General features: G+C 36.5%; 1 protein-coding gene across 3 annotated transcripts in view; it reads right to left on the reverse strand.

Annotated features, from left to right (window-relative positions):
* Window positions 1-14846, reverse strand: part of LOC141512633 (guanylate-binding protein 3-like) — a 34097-nt gene extending 19251 nt beyond the window's left edge. The window contains exons 1-3 of one of the 3 annotated variants that reach the window (XM_074221730.1): window positions 11380-11462; window positions 7808-7934; window positions 822-949 (exon numbers count right to left, since the gene is read on the reverse strand). In XM_074221730.1, coding sequence (XP_074077831.1) covers window positions 822-902 — 81 coding nt within the window. In that variant the 5' untranslated portion in view covers window positions 903-949; window positions 7808-7934; window positions 11380-11462. Of the gene's footprint in view, window positions 1-821; window positions 950-7807; window positions 7935-11379; window positions 11883-14717 lie in introns of those variants that run through there. The other 2 variants (XM_074221729.1, XM_074221728.1) reach the window with 2 other exon arrangements.
* Window positions 14847-18670: the final 3824 nt, after the last annotated feature.

Genomic DNA, 18670 nt, shown 5'->3' on the forward strand with positions numbered 1-18670 from the left:
TGCTTGTCTGAGGTAGAATTCAAACTCATATCTCTCTGACTCTAAGTTCAGCACACTATCCTATGTCCCACCTTGAAGGTGGAGCCCAAGTCTCTGGCATTTTTCTTCCCTGAGCCCAGCAGGTAGTGGGTTCTTAGCAAATGCTGGCTACTTGGTAGACTGATTTTTTTGGGGGGATGAGACAGAAAAAAAACAGCATTTAATGTTAAGAATGTCTTATTACTGCCTAGAAATATCCTTTTAAATTCCTATAACTAGTCAGGTGACAACTGAATCTCATTTTCTTCATTTCTAAAATTGTGTATTTCTAGCTACATACATGAAATGAATATGTCAATCATTTAAGAAAAAAATATTTGAAGTCCTATTCACCAATATAAATTGGTGAATTTATAACATGGAGTTACAGATTCAGATAATAGATTTTCAGAGTTTTTTTTTTAAAGAAATGGGAACTTCCTTCAGAACACAGGATTCACAGACAACCAGGCTGACCTGAGGACCAATGTCTGCCTCATCTTGGGGTTTTGGTCAGTGTGTTCTTTCAGCCCATCTATTTCTGCTCTTGGAAGTTTTGTGAATTCCTTGATACAATGAGAGTAATAGGACCCTGTGATGTGTCTTTATGTTCACATAGCATGATCTTCTTCCTCAAAGTGATGTCAGCAGCACAAAGACCCAGCCCCAGTCCAGGACCCCACAGCATCCTTTGGCAAATTGCTGCTGTACCCACCCAGGACTGACTCTTGGAAGGGGTCATTTCTTCTTAAGTCAGGAAGACACAGGGAGGGGACGTTAGTAAGCAGAATATTACTGATTACCTTTTCCACATGTCCCAGGCCTTTTGTTTCCAGTAGAACTAAGACATGATCATGTTCACTAGGATGATCAACACACCACATCCAGATGCTCTTTGTCTGAGACTGCACAATGGGGTCACGGGAATAGACTGGAAAGGAAGGGTGATACATGAGGGTCCAGTAGAGGCAAGAAGCCTAGAGGCTGCAACAGCCAAAGACTCAGATCCTAAAGGAGAATATGGGAAGGTCCTCATTGGGGAAAGAATAAAAACTAGCATCAGAATTAGGGGTTATACAGAACATTTTGTGTGTATTCTCTCATTATGTCTTCACAGTAATAGGCAATTAAATGTTTCTTTTATCTCCATTTCACAGAGGAGGAAACTGAGATCAAGGGTGGTAAATTAGTAACGCTGGTTCACACATACAGTAAGCAGCTGAAGCAACATTCACATTCAGTCTTTCTGGTGCCCAGTCCCAAATTATCCAATATCAGCAAATAGGGGAAGAGGAAAGTCCCATTGCATTAAAAAAATTAGGAAGAGAAGAGCACAGTAAGATTAGTTATAGGTTGAAATGATGAATTTTGCCCCTTTCAAATATATATATATATATATATATTTATATATTATTTATATTTTATATATAATATATATAATATAATATATATGACATAATATATATTATTTATATATATTTATATATAATATAAAACAACAGAACTAGTTAAAAATACCTTTCATATAGAAGCTTCCTGATAATCAGATGAAATTAACAATTTTAAAGATCATTTGAATTTAAAAATGTTCATTTAAGAAGAAAAACATGTCTTCTTAATCTCTTCAAAATAGCCTTATACCTATCTCCATGCATAGAAGGATTTTAGCATAACTGATAGGGTATTTTTTTAAAACAAAAGTATATTTTATTTTTCCAAATTATAACTTAGGGAAAAGAAAGAAAAACAGTAAGATACATTCATATATATATATATATATATATATATATATATATATATATATATATATATATATGTACACATTTACATTCCGTGGTGTATTGTATTTTATTTGTTTGTTTATTTTCCTCTAGACATGGATGGTATTGTCCATAACAGATCTCCAAGGATTGTCCTTGATCTCTGAACTGCTGAGAGGAGTTGTATCCATTACAGTCTTTCAATTCACAATGTTGTTGCTAATGTGTACCAAGTTCTTGGTTCTGCTCCCTTAGCACAGCATCAGTTCATGTAATTCTTTCCAAGCTTCTCTAAATTTTGACCACTCATAGTTTCTTATAGAAAAATAATACTCTATAACATCCATATACTTTTGCTTATTCAGTTATTCCCCAATTGATAGTCATTCTCTCACTTTCCAATTCTTTGTAGGATTCTCTTACTAGAATTTCTGATGTTTGGCTAAACCTGAGTTTCCCCCACCTCTTATTGAGTTGCCCCATCTCATTTTGTGTCAGAGGACCATGCCCTTCTTTGATTGAACAAATCAGAGGTGATGTTTTTTAGATACTACATTTTTGATAGTCAAAACTATAAAAATTCATTTTTGGGGTTGGGTCTCTAGCTGGACTCACCCCCCAACACACCCCTGTTTAATCTGTGAAGTTAGAGAAATATTAATAAAAGTGATTGTTAACCTAATTCTCTTGTGCTCTTTCTTTAGGCCAAACTCTGGTAGTCAATGTTTGTCTCTTAATAGGACAAACTCTGAGGGTTAGCACATTTTAATCTAATTATTATTATTTTGTTTAGGTTTTTTTACAAGGCAAATGTGGCCCAAGGCCACACAGCTAGGTAATCATTAAGTGTCTGAGACCGGATTTGAACCCAGGTGCTCCTGACTCCAGGGCCGGTGCTCTATCCACTGTGCTACCTAGCCACCCCTAATTATTATTTTTAAGACAAAAATTCAGTGAGGTCTCTCCTCACTATGGAGGACCCCTTTTTCAATTATTGTGCCATGAAAGTCAGATTTGACTAGAGAAGTGGTGATATCAGGCCCCTCCTCCTTTTCGAGCTGTGATGGGTACCACAAGATTTTTCTCTAGAAACATAGCTTTGAAGAGTGGGTATCTGTCTGCAAGTTGACATGAACAAGAAGTATTACTTTATTCTAAGAATTTGTCCTACAAACTTCTTCCTATATTTTTTTTTAGTTTTTTTTTTTTTGGATGGCAAATGGGGTTAAGTGGCTTGCCCAAGGCCACACAGCTAGGTAATTATTAAGTGTCTGAGCCCGGATTTAAACCTAGGTACTCCTGATTCCAGGGCCGGTGCTTTATCCACTGTGCCACTTAGCCGCCCCCCCCCCCCCACCTAGCCACCCCCCCCACCTAGCCACCCCCCCCCACCTAGCCACCCCTACTTTTTTCCTATATTGAAACAAGGAATAGTCAGTAGAGATTTATATTTCCTTTTGGGAGAATGAGTGATTTGGAGCTCTTTGAGAAGAAAGTCCCACTGGGTTGAAAAAAAATTAGGAAGTTAATAAAACAATGCCTTTAAAAATACAGTGTGTAGTCTGGCATATGGTTGGAATGTGAAAAAAATGGGAATAAATTAAAGTAATATAGAAAGTTTATTTTATGATAAATGTTGATGTGGAGACACAAAGAAACAAAATGTTCAACCTTCCTTTTGCTATAGGGCCACTCAACTCTTGTTCAAAAATAATATTAAATAATTGAAATTATGAATTGAACTTCTGTAATATTTGGGAAAATAGATTTAGGTATAATTACATTTATTTTGATCTCTCTTTTCTTTTTTTGTTCTCATTTTAAGTGAAAGTTTTCTTATTATCATACTATGTTAGGAAACTTATTAGTTGAATGTTTTTAAGTCAAGTTATGTGATTTGTAAAAGAAAATAAGGGAAACCATCCCACTGGGTCATAGTGAAGGTCCTTTGACTGTAGTATTATAACATCTGACTTTTTTTTAAGGCAATTGTTATGCTTTTTAAGATTTTGCATAGATAAAACCACTGTAACCAAGATCAAAATAAATGTAGTGAATTGGAAAACAGTTTTTATAACTAGTATTTCTAACAAAGGACTCATTTCTAAAATATACAGAGAACTGAGTCAAAGTTTCAAAAACAAGCCATTCCCCAATTGACAAATAGTCAAAGGATATGCAAAGGCAATTTACAGATGAGGAAATCAAAGTGATCCATAATCATGTGAAAAGTTGCTCTAAATCATTACTTATTAGAGAAGTTCAAATTAAAGCTTCTCTAAGATCCCACCTCACACCTCTCAGACTGGCCAATAGGACCAGAAAGAATAATGATCAATGTTGGAAAGGATGTGGGAAATCTGGGACACTAATATATTGTTGGTGGAGCTGTAACCTCATCCAACCTTTCTGGAGAGAAATTGGAATTATGCCCAAAGGGCAACAAAAATTTGCATGCCCTTTGATCCAGCAATACTACTACTGGGTGTTTACCCTAAAGAGATTATGAGAAAGGGTAAACACATCACTTGTATAAAAATATCCATAGTGGCCCTGTTTGGAGTGGCAAAGAATTGGAAATTAAGTAAATGTCCTTCAATTGGGGAATGGCTTAACAAACTGTGGGATATGTATGTCATGGAACACTGTTCTATTAGAAACCAGGAGGGATGGGAATTCAGGGAAGCCTGGGGGGATTTGCATGAACTGATGCTGAGTGAGATGAGCAGAACCAGAAAAACACTGTACATCCTACCAGCAACATAGGAGTGATGACCAACCTTGATGGACTTGCTCATTTCACCAGTACAACAATCAGGGACAGTTTGGGGGTATCTGTAATGGAGAATGCCTTCTGTATCCAAAGAAAGAATCATGGAGTTTGAACAAAGACCAAAGACTATTGCCTTTAATTTAGGAAAAGAACCCATTATCTTACTATGTAATTCCGCAATCTCTTATACTTTGTTTTTCTTCCTTGAGGATATGATTTCACTTTCATAATATTCAACTTGGATCAATGTATACCATGGAAGCATTGTAAAGACTAACAGACTGCCTTCTGGGGGGGGAAGGAAAATTAGGGGAAAAAATTGTAAAACTCAAAATAAATAAAATCTTAAAGAAAAAATTAGTTGCTTTTTATTATTGCTTTAATTAGATATATTAATTCATGACTTCATATGGTTTCTTTTATTAGAAAATACAATGATTTTGAGACAGTTAAATCTAGATTTTATTGAACAAAATTAAATTATCTGATTTCATTATTAGTGAGTTTTTGACTCACTTTTAAAATACAAAATATTGTTTATAGTTATACTCCTAAAATTGTCTTATACTATTAAATTTGGTAAACAATTGTAAGAGCTATGACTTTTTTTGTATGGATAATTTTTAGTCTAGGGTATCTGAAAACAATCTACCATAAATATGAATGTTAATCATGTCTTTTAACTCTCTAAAGTATTATAATTTAAGAAATTATCAACTTCTATATTTTTGTCTATATTTGAAAGGAAATCAATCTATGGTTATTTGGCTAATGTTTAAGAAAATTATGAATTTGTTAACTGAGTTATTGAAAATTATCATTTTGATTAAATGTTTTACATAGATATTGCCACAAAAAATACTTATTTTGATGCCCCCACCCACCCCGAAGGAGTTGCAATGGTGTAGAATTTTTTCAGAAATCCTTGCACAAAATGGGGGGTGTAATTATCATTGTCAAGTCTACTTCATCTAAGGATATATTTTATATAATTTGCTTTGGAAGCTTTACAACCAGTTAGTCAGTATTTTTCACGTGAACTATCTACAAAATATTATTTCTAGTACATATGAGTAAAATATATATTAAGGAAAATTTTAAAAGTCGGGTAAAATTTTGTTTGTAGAATAAGAATAACTTAATCAAGTATATTTCTCTCTGGTTTAGAAAATTGACATTCCTTCCTGTTATAAACATCTTTGACAAAGGGAAGTTTATATTTAGAAACTTTGTCTTAATTAATTAATTAAGGATTAATTTTTGCTGACATTTTTGAAATTCACTTATGATGCTTAAAGTTAAGGCTGAATATGAAGGAGTTACCTGTCATTTTAGAAATTAGGAAAAGGAAACACACTCAAGAAAGGTTCAATATAAGGAAAAGCTAGCAATATTAATTAGATATTTATTACTCTTATGTCCAATTTATTGTGATTAAATGAAATTTTGGAACCCTGAACATTTTTGAAGTTCTCATTATTAGGTTTGTTGTTTTTTTAAGTAGGGTTTTCTCTCTCAGAGTCAAGTAAATAAATATTTCCAGTCTAAAACCATGATTTTTGCTGTTCTGCTTAAGTTTTGTATCATTTCAAGACAATATAAGATCCTATCCCTGAAAAATCTCTTATCTATTTTTTTTTGTTTTGTTTGTGTTCTAAAGCTAAGATTTCAGGAATGGTATGTAAGTAAAGAGTAATGATTTATGTGTCACCCCAGTTTGAAAGTCTGATTTTTGGTAGTTTCATCTGGAATTAGAACTTGTGTGTGGAGATATAAGCAAAATACTTAAAGAGTCACATAAGTTCAAGAAGAGTATTCTATATTTATCTATTTTAACATAGTGGATAGGAAATGTTTCATAAAATAGCAAGGATGACTAGAATTGCTTTTATACTATCCCAAGTCTTTGCTGTTGGTTACTAAGCATCTTAAAGTAAATATCACTTGTGCAATATTGACAAGATAAATTGTAATTTTTCCAAGGATTTGTTGTTGATATTGATGTGAGATCATAGTTACCACCTAGCATATTTTGATCCTTTAGAGTTGAATTCACCTGAAGTTCTGATTATAGTAAATTGCTCTCCAAGGTTCTTATGGGACCATTAAGTGTGACTCCACTTACGATCATAGAAAGGATACTAGTGGAACAGTTAACTGATGCCAGTAACCTGATGGGGTTTGACAGGCACAAATTGTGGTTGGAGTTCTAATGGGAAAAATTGGGAGAAAGGCTACTGGCATCTCTGAAGTAGGTTTCTCCTAACCAACTATACACAATGTCCCACCTGGCAGACTGCAAGCCTGCCTCATTGCAATTGGCCAACCATGTGACTTCTGTCTGATACAGACATCTAAACATATAAGGAAATATTTCTTTTTATGTTCCTATTCTTTATGGCAAATCCAGGTGAGATGATCAGTATGAAAACAATGTTAAATCAAGCATGAAATTTGAGTCATTTGACTTATAATTCTCTAAAGTCTAACAAGGATATAAGCAAGTATTTAGCTTTGGCATCTGTTACTAGCTACATATTTCTTTGTTAAATGATGTCCTTTAACTCCTCACAGTAATACAGGGATATTTAGGCAAATGATAATGATTTGTGACATCAAGATATGATTTGAAAATCCTAAATCTATAAGAAACCCCACCCTACCACACAAAGTTTAACTGGAAATCACGACTTAGGAAACTACTAAGAAATGTGCTTTTAATTCAATTTGGCTTTTGCTCATCCTTAAGACCAAAAATCTCCCTGCTGTTGGGGAGTTTTATCAAATAGTTTCCATAATATATACATACATGAACATACATGCAAACATTTATTTATTTATATACTTATTAATTTATTCATTCATTTACTTATTTGATTTAAGAAAGGAATTAGAGAAAAATCACCTTTCACATAGATACTAAGAAAGTCCCCTTTTAATTAGAACAAATGAGCAATTGTAAAAGGGGAAACCTGTCTTTAAAAACAGATACAAATTTGAATGTAAAATGTCAACTTAAATAAAGGTTTGGCTGCTTTTTTTTCAAATCCCATCAAGGGAGCACTTCTGACTTGGAAGGGTGAGAATTTTCATGCTTTTTGAAGGCACTTTAGCATAACTGATTTGACATCAAGGTTGGGAGTGAGGAGAGACATTTTTTCCTGAATTTATTAAGTTATTGATAACCCCTTCTACTCCAAATACATCCTGAGACAGAAGAATGGACTCTGAAAATACTGCCTATTAAAGATCCCACCTTCTTATGGCACAGATGTATAGCTATGCTCCTCCAGAAAACCTCTGAGGGCTCAGTTCCAATGAGCTCCCTTTCATACATGAGTGGTTATTGTAGGCCCAGATGAATATTAAAGAAGTACATTAACCTAAAACACAAAAAGAAGTGAAAGTTTCCATTCTGCAAGAACCACAGGATGGGTACAAACACACACACACACACTCAGAGCACAAAAATGGGATGATTTTTTTTTAGAATCAAGGCATTTTAAGTTTCATTCCATCTCATTGAGTTATCTAAAAACTGTCCTTACTGAACTAACAATGACTTTCTCTACTGGGGAAATGAAAGCAAAGGAAACAGATGTTCATTAAATGACTGCCACTATGCTAAACCCTTCAAAATAATCTCATTTGATCCTCTCCACAACCCTACTATATAGATGCTAATGTTATAGCCTATTTTGCAATTGAAGGAAAGAGGCAGACCACAATGATTTGAGTTGATCTTCAGAGGTATGCAGCAACTGCAGGTGTGAACAATTAAAAAGGAATGCTAGGGGCGGCTAGGTGGAGAAGTGGATAAAGCACTGGCCCTGGAGTCAGGAGTACCTGGGTTCAAATCCATTCTCAGACACTTAATAATTACCTAGCTGTGTGGCCTTGGGCAAGCCACTTAACCCCATTTGCCTTGCAAAAAAACCTTAAAAAAAGGAATGCTGGAGTAGGAATGTTTGTACACTGTGTACAGGCAGTACTGAAGGGTCTTTGCATATAGCAGAAGACATTTTAGAGTAATGTGAGATACTAGGAGAATTTTCTGGCAAGAACAATGCAGCTAGAGTTAGAGGAGAGTTTCTAGATAGCAGGAAACTTTATCACATTCCCAGAGAGCCATCAAGGAAGGGGAAAGCAGGTTGGTGGGACTGACAATACTCTCCTATAATTTCCTGGGCCTATGAATTTTTATTGGGGTGAGGGGTCAGTGGTGGATGCTATGAATGCTCTTGGTCCTTAGTGGACCTTGAGATGGAGACCTGCTCCAATATCTAGTAAGCCTGAGAGCATTCTCTTTTTTGGTGGGGAACCTTGGTAGAAATTGAATCTCACCAGAGAAAGAGATACTAATTTAGAAAAAAATTGAGACTTATTATAGCATATTATATACTACATATTTGCAAATATATAAATAATTTAAACAGTTTGAAATATATCATAAAAGAATTAACAGAAGATTCAAGGCTATATTTTCAGTTATTGACAGAAATGTTTTGATCAACCATGAATGTCTTATAGAAAATTATGAGGCAAATTATAAAAAAATAAGAATGATGAATAATTGAACTAAAGTTAATGGGAATGAGTAATGAGATTTTTGCAGTATTCAAAACTCTGTTTAGACCTGGAATTTTGGTCCTGGTCAAGGATTACCTGTCTTTCATCTCTATCTCTTTCTCTATCTATCTCTATCTCTATCTCTATCTCTATCTCTATCTATCTCTATCTCTATCTCTATCTCTATCTCTATATCTCTCTCTCTCTATCTCTATCTCTATCTCTATCTCTATCTCTATCTCTCTATCTCTATCTATCTATCTCTGTCTCTGTCTCTGTCTCTATCTCTATCTCTATCTCTATCTCTATCATCTAGCTATATATTGGGTTTTATTTTAAGATGAAATGAGGAGCCCTATCACCCTAGCTACAACCACCACAGTTTCTTACTAACTTCCACATTTGGGTAAGTAAGCCCAGGAGACCAGTGAACAGCAGCATGGCCCTCCTGCCAGACAATCAGCCCTCCTGCCAGACTGACCCACAAATCCAATATGTAGGAATACAATTATGGAGAAGAGGAACTGGTTCATACAAGACTAGAAATTCAGCCTCAATGAATCTGTTAGGCTTTCTGAGTAGAAGTCAAACATGATGGGAGGACAGGTCACTATTCTCCATCTTCATCATCCTCTCCCTTTAGATCTTGTAGAGATAGCTCAAATCCCTTATTCTCAAACCTCTAGGAAGAAGAGCAGCCCTCCTCTCTAACCTGAATCATGAATTTTGCTTCCAGCCTGGTCACTGCAGCCATTATCCTTGGGAATAGCCCCTTTGAGATAGAGACAAATCATCCCTACCACCACCATCATAATTACCACCACCAGACATTTATTGGCATCCTCTATGAGAAGAGCCCTGAAAACAACAGCATCCCCTTCACCCTGGCCCCAGTCCTGCTTCCTTCCCACCCCAGGTAACCATGGTCCAGGGGAATAGTCCATTGGATCTGGCTGATGACACTGCTGCTGCTTTGCCCCCTTTTTCTACAGTTGTCAAAACTGCAAATGAAGATTCCCCAATGCCTCTGCATGGATGGTTTCCTCCAACAAAAGGGGCAATAAAGAAGATGCTTCACTATCTGATTTTGTCCTGAAGCCTTAGGATTATTGAGTCCTTCCATAACTTCAAACTGAAAACTTGTGTGTGTGTGTGTGTCTGTGTGTGTGTGTGTTATATCTTCATTATAATATGTGCTTCTTGAGTAGTTGCCATGTACTGCTTTATTAATTCATTCATACGTTAAGGGGCAGAAAAACCAGATGGGAAGACTCTGAAAGTAAACTTGATGATATTGTACAGGGCTCACTTTGAATATAATAACAACCTAAGTCAATTCCAAATACATTTCCGAACACAAACCACAATGTGGTATAGGGCAGAAAGTCCTGACTCGAGAGTGATAGGATCTCATTCAAATCTTGCCTCTGTTCTTTACTATCTTGTGTGACACTTGGCAAATCATTTCACCTTTCTGGAGTCCGGCTTCCTCAATTGTAAAAAGCAAGGGGTTGAATTATATGTTCCTTCTGGTATCTCCCAGCTCTCAGTGGATGATCCCATTGATCACAGGAGTAATGGAGAACCAAAATCTCAAAACATTACAATGTGTAATATAGGCAATAATCCTGAGCAGATGTGGAATTAGCATTAGATAAGATAGACAGCCAGTAGGAAACAGCAAGCAGGATACTTCTAAAGAAATGCATTTGGGCTTCCATGTCATGAAGAAATTTCTTTCACAAATATTATGGTGGATGGTCTAGGTCTCTGGTGGACACTTCATCTTCTGGCCTATCTCTCCTGCCTGGCATGACCCCCCTCCTCATCTCTGCCCTTTGGCTTCCCTGTTTGCCTTTACTTCTCAGCTGAACATATTTTAAATATGTTTTTAAAAAGTAAAGAAGTTTTTAACTATCCTTGATTCTATTAATTATAGTGCATCTCCTCTAGTATTATCTCGAATATATCTAGTATAGATCTCATTGGTACATGATTGTTTGCTTGTTGTCTCCCCCTTTAGACTGTGGGTTCTAGAGAGCAGGAATTCAATTATTCTTTCTTTGTAGCGTTAACACTTAGCATCATTTCAACACATAGTAGGCACATAAATGAGTATTAATGACTGGAAGGCAAAAGTAAACCATGGGCCAATTTTTGCATTTTTGCATTTTACATTAGGTCTCAGACATGCCTTGTAGCAGCTCTAACCCTGGGACATAATATCTTCCCAAAATCAACGCCCTGAAGTCTACTTACCTGTGTTCTTTCCTGACAACCTGTTCATCAGGTAGGATTTTCCTGTATGGTCCTTGCCAATGATAGTGACTACCACCACTGGCTTGGTGATGGAAATAAGAACATCTAAGGCTTGCTGGTTTACCATCAACTTCTCATTCCTCTTTTCTACTAGACAGATGGGGGCCTCCATGGACACTTCTTCTGCTGTGGCCATTGTAAATGCAGAGGAGTCCCTTAGAGAGAAATCAAGATGCAAAATCCATATAATCCTCAATTGAGACTGTCCAGGGGAGTCAGATATTAGTAATAGAAGAAAGGATTCTTTGCACTTGTAGAATTCTGTTTTTAGGTACACAGAACTAATATTGAAAGATGATGACGGGGCGGCTAGGTGGCGTAGTACATAAAGCACCGGCCTTGGAGTCAGGAGTACCTGGGTTCAAATCCAGTCTCAGACACTTAAAATTACCTAGCTGTGTGGCCCTGGGCAAGCCACTTAACCCCATTTGCCTTGCAAAAACCTAAAAAAAAAGAAAGATGATGATGATGATAATAATAATGGAAATGATAATACCTGCTTTTAGGTAGTGCCTTAAGAGTTACAAAACAATAAAACCCCATTATCTTATTATGTAATTCTGCTATCTCTTATATTTTATTTTTTCCCTTAAGGATATGACTTCTCTCTCAACATATTCAATTTTGCTTATTGTATATAGCATGGAAACAATATAAAGACTATCAGACTGCCTTCTGTGGGGGAAGGGGGGACAGAAGTGACATTGGGGGAAAATTATAATATTAAAAAATTTTAAAAAATTAAGGAGGTAAGTACTTTTATTATTTCCATTTTTACAGAGGAGGGAACTGAGTCTTCCTGACTCCTGACCCAGCTCAGCTCTCTATCTGCTGCACCAATGAATTGAATTGACTAGCTCTTTATTCTTGTCTGTCACCTAGGGAAAATATTCTAAATCTTTAGGAAGGTTCTACCTGGTACAATGATCATATCTATTTGCATTATTTTGATCCAGGCTGTCAGTAGCCATGCCCTGGGTTAGTGTGAGGAAGGGATCATATGGGTCAATGACTGGGGCAAATATTTTGAAATAAAGTTTTTCTTAGTATACTAAAATGACTTTGCTGTGATTTCTGTCCATCCCTCCCTTCCCTTGACCCAACCGAGATTTCAGATTACTGCTTCAATTTTTATTTCCTGATTCCTGTTTGTGTTTTGCCTGTGTGGATACTGCTCTTTGGTTTAACTGTGGGATGTCAATAATTGGCATCATATTTAGTTCCTCTCAGCAGTTCAGAGACTGACAATCCTGTTATGGACAATGCCATTCACATCCAGAGGAAAAAGATAAGGAGTCTGCATGCAGAGGAAAGCATACTACGTTCACTTTTTAAAAACTTCCTTTATGTTTTTCTTTTTTTTCTCAAGGTTTTTTCCCTTCCCCCTTACTTCTAATTCCTCTTTCAAATATGACTAATATGGAAATGATATTTGTCCTTCATTTTTGAAGAAGACTATGACATCAGGGAGGTGATTCCATGACAAATATATGGATTAGATTAGAGGAGGGGGATGTTATGCTAAGTCCCCAGCCTCACTTTCTCCTCCAGAATCTGAGTCCAATGGCCAGATATAAACTAGTATTACTGGAGATAGCTCTGAATTTGAGGCAATTAGGGTTAAGTGACTTGTTCAAGGTCACACAACTAATAAGAATCTGAAGCTGATTTTTGAACTCGGTTGCTCTTCACTTGGGACAATGCTCTACCACTTTTCCACCTATCTGCCCTCAATATGGAAATATATTAAACACAAATGTACATGTGAAACTTTTATCAGAGTGTTCACCACTCTGGGGAGGGGAAAGGAAATGAAGGGTGGTAGAAAAATGTGGAACTCATAAATTTGTAAATGGATGAATGTTGAAAATTACCATTGAATATGACTGGAAAAATGAAATAAAATTTCACTTGAAAAAAACTGACAATTTGGTAGAGTGGATAGAAACTTAGGTTAGAATTCAGAATGATATAAATTAAATACTGTCAATTAATTAATTTGAATGTGTGACCTTAAGTAAGTCACATAAACTTTCAATGGTCCATGGACCATTATTTAATCTTTTTAAGATTAAAAATGTAAAACAGTTGTAGGTCTGCTTTGAGAGAGGGAGTTTTATCCCTAGGAAATTGTTATACCAATGAAACGTAGGTTCAGTTCCCCCAAATAACTGCTAGAAGTCACTCCCTTTCCAAATAAGGAACAAGGACATGAAATTCTTAGTTCATGACACAAATCCAGAACCTGCCTCTCAGTGACTGCTCAGACAGTGACTGAGACTTTGGTCGCTCTCAGCACCTCCTGGTAAGGGCTCTGGGACAATACAGTCAGACCCCAGACCCAGAACCCTTTGAACCCAATTCTTTACACAAGTAGGTGAGCTGTAAAAAATTTTACAATCCTTTCTGTGAGCCAGGACATGAGGTTAGGAGTGGGAACAGTCATCCTTCCCTGTCTTTTTCTCAGTCTCACTTGGAATTCTTTTTACTTGTTTTGGAGATGGTTTACCTGAGTTTCTTTTCTGTGGTAGATAGCCTGTGAATCTTTACTCCTGGGAATATCCCCAAGCTTGGACCAAGGCAGTCACCATAGTATCAAACAGGGAGAGATGGCTGCCCTCTGTATCAACCTTGACCTCATATAATATAACTTCTCATTAGATAATGTAGAATAGCGCAAGGAGAATTTACTCATTTCTCTTGAGTTTGAGTGAGCCAGCATCTGGAGAGTTGGAATAGCAGATAGCAAATAGCAGAAGGAAAAGTGACAAGGTATATCAGCATATCATCCTGCAACTTGCCATATGGCAAGTTGGATATAGAGGTGGAGGAGTTAGATTCACATCTGTTAGCTCTATTTCTCAGCCAAATGACCATGGACTTGACATCTCTGCATCTCGGTTCCTCAGCTGTGGAACGGGCACAGTAGTAATGTGCCTACTTCACTGTATTCTTGACTGGTTTAAGTGAGAAAATTTCTCTAAGACACTAAGTGAACCTTAATGAGTTCAGATGCTCTTTTTCTTCCTGCTTTCCCTGCTCATTCTTTTTAAATTTAGGTTGGACTACTTATGAATTAGTTCAATCTATACTTTGCCTCATGTATCACTGTTTTGTTATGGTTATGGTTGATAATAGATGATTCACTGGAGAAGGAAATGACAAACCACTGCAGTGTTTTTGCCCCTGCTTTACTGAATTTTAATACTGAGACAAACTTTCAAGCTTCAGGGAAAAGATGCAATGAAGAAAAGAGGAAACTTGGAAATTGTCCTTACCTGCTTCACAAAGCTTCAAACTGAACTATTCATGAATTCTCTTCAGGTTTTCTCTTTCTCTTAGTTCTTCCCTTATTTGCTCTTCTTTCTCCTCTCCTCGCTTTGCAGCTTCTCAAAATGGTTTTATAATTTATAATAGGAAGGAAAGTGTGGGAGGGACCAGAGAAACTGAAACTAAAAGCAAATCTTTCTGTTCCTAAGTTAATACATGTAGAATTAGAGACCAATGTATCAGTGTAGTATTTGAGAAGTGCAGCATGGAAGAGCTTCAACAGATGTATTTTCTAATATCAAACACCAAAAGAGCTTTCATGTCCTTTGTATCTCCCAGGACAAAGAGGGAGTCCAGGGCCTTCACAATGCAAATTCTTCAGGTAGATAACCCAGGTCCCTGACTGCTGGCATTAAAGAAGTGTTAAAGTAGCAAAACCTTTTATCTGCTGCCATTTATTTTATTGCCATAGGCTGCTATGTGCATAATGGATACAGTGCCAGACTTGGATTCAGGAAAACTAAGGTTCCTGAGTTCTAATCTATGCATAGACATTTACTAGCTCTGTGACCTAGAGCAAGACTCTTTTAAAAAAAAAAATTTTAATAATTTATTCTTATTTTGCACAAATAATGGCTTTTATACATTACTAAAATGATCTCTTTAAGATTAAACATAATACCCCCTCCCCCAAAAAATATAGACCTGAATGAGCGATAATGTAAAGGAGAGAGAAAAAATTGAAATAAAAATTGATAATAATAATAATAATAATAATAATAATAATAATAATAGTAGGTGTGGCCAGGTGGCCCAGTGGACAGAGCACCGACCCTGGAGCCAGGAGCACCTGAGCCCAAATCTGGCCCCAGACAACCAAAAATCACTCAGCTGTGTGACACTGGGCAAGCCACCATAACCCCACTGCCCTGAAAAAAAAAACAAAAAAAAAGACCCAAAATAAAATAAAATAAAATAAAATAATAATAATAATAATAATAATAATAATAATAATAATAATAATAAGGACAGCCAGGTGGTGGACAGAGCACCAGCCCTGGAGCCAGGAGCACCCGGGTCTAAATCCAGTCTCAGACACCCAACAATCACCCAGCTGTGCAGCCCCAGGCAAGCCACCCAGACCCATTTTCCCTGCAACTCCCCCCCCCCAAATAATAATGATAAAAAATGTGCTTCATTCTGTGTTCCAACACTTCCAGCTCTGTCATGGGTGGATCACATTCTTTATGATAAGTCCATCACAAAAGTTACTTCCATATTTTTCCACCATTGCCATTGCTGATCGCAATTCCCTCCATTCGTACTTCTCCACTACCATATACTATATTTTCTCTCTCCTTTTGCTCTGTTTCTTCTATAGGGTAGCTGAGTGGCACAGCAGACAGATCCCTGGCCCTGGGGCCAAGAGGCCCTGAGCCCACTTACCACCCCTTATCATCCACCCGGCCCTATGGTCCCAGACAGGCCATCCAATCCCAGTCCCTTGCAAGAAGTAAAATAGAAAATGTGTTATGTCTGACCACTCCCCACCATGGTCCACCCTCTCCTCCATCCTTCACATCTCCCCTTCACCCTGTACCACTTCTCTCCTTCTTACTCCAGATGTCTATAGCCCATTGAGTATATATGCTGTTTCCTCTCCTAGCCACTTCTGATGAGAGCGAAGATTCCCTCATTCCCCCTTGCCTTCCCCCTTCCTTATCATTGTGATAGCCCATTGTAATAAAGAAAAATCTTATTATATGAAATATCTTGGCCTATTCCACCTCTCCTTTTTCTTTCTCCCATTACATTTCCCTTTTAGCTACTGATTCCATTTTTACACCAAATTATATCTTCAAATTCAGCTTTCTCCTTTGTTTCATCTATATAAGCTCCTTCTACCTGTTCTATTAAATAAGAAGGTTCATATGAGTATTATCAGTATCATTTTTCTATGCAGGAATACATGTAGTTCATCATCATTAAGTTCCTCATATTTTCCCCTTTTCCTCCACTCTCTATGTTTCTCCTGAGTCCTGTATTTGAAGATCAAACCTTCTGTTCAGCTCTGGCCATTCCAACAGGAACATTTGAAATTCCCCTGGTTCATTGAAAGTCCATCTTTTTCCCTGAAAGAGGATGTTCAGTTTTGCTGGGTAGTTCATTATTGGTTGCATTCTGAGCTCTTTTGCCTTCTGGAATATTATATTCCAAGCCCTACAAGCTTTTAATGTAGTTGCTGTTAAGTTCTGTATGATCCCGACTGCAGCTCCACGATATTTGAATTGTGTCCTTCTGGCTGCTTATAATATTTTCGCTTTGATTTTGGAGTTCTGGAACTTGGATGTAATATTCCTGGGGGTTGTTTTTTTTTGGATTTCTTTCTGGGAGTCATCGGTGGATTCTCTCAATTTCTATTTCACCCTCTGCTTCTAGGATATTAGCACAATTTTCCTGTAGTAATTCTTTGAAAATGATGTCAAGCCTCTTTTCCTGATCATGACTTTCAGGTATTCCAATAATTTTGAGATTATATTTCCTAAATCTTTTTTCCATATCAGTTGTTTTTTTTCAATGAGATATTTCACATTTTCTTCGAATTTTTCATTCTTTTGGTTTTGAAGTATTGTGTCTTGATTTCTCAAAAAATCAGGAGCCTCACACAGTTCCATTCTATATCTGAAGTATTTGTTTTCCTCAGAGAGTTTTCTTATCTCTTTTTCCATCTGGCCAATTCTGCTTTTTAAAGCATTCTTCTCCTTAATCACTCTTGACTCCAGGGCTGGTGCTCTATCCATTGCAACATGTAGCTGCCCCCAGAGTACGACTCTTAACCCTGTTTTTCTCAATTTACACTTCTATAAAAATGAGCTGGAGAAGGAATTTCATGATATTTGAGTTATCTTTGCCAAGAAAACCCCAAGTAGATTCTTGAAAAATTGTATACAACTGAAGCAACCGAACAACTAAACAACTGAGCAACAACAGGTCAACTCACAGGATAGGGACTTCTCATCTGAGAGAAGCATAGAGACCAGACACGAAAGAGGAACATGTCAGGGTTGGAAAATACCTTGGGTGACTGACCATCTGTTCAGGGTGGCTCAGGAGATCCTAATATACCTGAAGGTATCTTACTCTCCTCTTGATGTCAAGCTTTTCTTTTGATTTCTGAATTTCTCTTTGCCAGGTGTGGATATGACCATTATGAAAGAATAATTTCTCATAACTGTATTGTGATAGAAGATTAATTTTTATTAAAGAATCCTGGGGTTTCAAATGGGCCATCTTGTTCTCTAATTAAAAATTAAGATCTCCTCCTATGTTAATAACAAACCTAGGAGGACAATGCTCAGATTGCAAGGAGACCAACCTCCTAGGAAGACTTAGACTAAGTTCAGATAATAATTTATTCAATGATAATAATCTTTATTGATCAGTTTTGGGTAAAGATATTGTGCTAATTCCTATGGTTAAACCACTAAGGAGGTTAAACATTTTCTCTATTCTTTGATTCTTATTAAAAGTATAATTTCTTTCCCAGTTTTTTGTGATCATTACCTCATATTGGCCTTCACCTATAGGTTAGCAGTAAGACCTTATAGAATAAAACTTTAAAATGTCTTACTTATATTTTCTGTCATTTTATTTTGACCCTTTATTCTTAAGATTACAGATTTTTGGGCTCACAGTTTTTGTTGTGTTGTGACTTGAATGGACAGGAATTTTAAGGTGCAACAGTTTTTCTGTCTAGGCTCAGATGCTCCTTGGGAGGAAATAGTTCTGTAATTTTGAAATTTTTGAAATATTGGTTAATTTAAAGATTTAATATAGGATTATTGCTAGTGATAAAGTTAAGATAAAGAGGAATGTATTTAGTAAACTTTGTCTTTGCATGTCTTCTTTCTACCTTAAGCAAACAGATCTTTCCATTTGTGGTTCTTGGAAGAATTTTAGG

Source organism: Macrotis lagotis, chromosome 2 (assembly GCF_037893015.1).
Source record: "Macrotis lagotis isolate mMagLag1 chromosome 2, bilby.v1.9.chrom.fasta, whole genome shotgun sequence".
In the NCBI taxonomy this organism is placed as follows: Eukaryota; Metazoa; Chordata; class Mammalia; order Peramelemorphia; family Peramelidae; genus Macrotis; species Macrotis lagotis.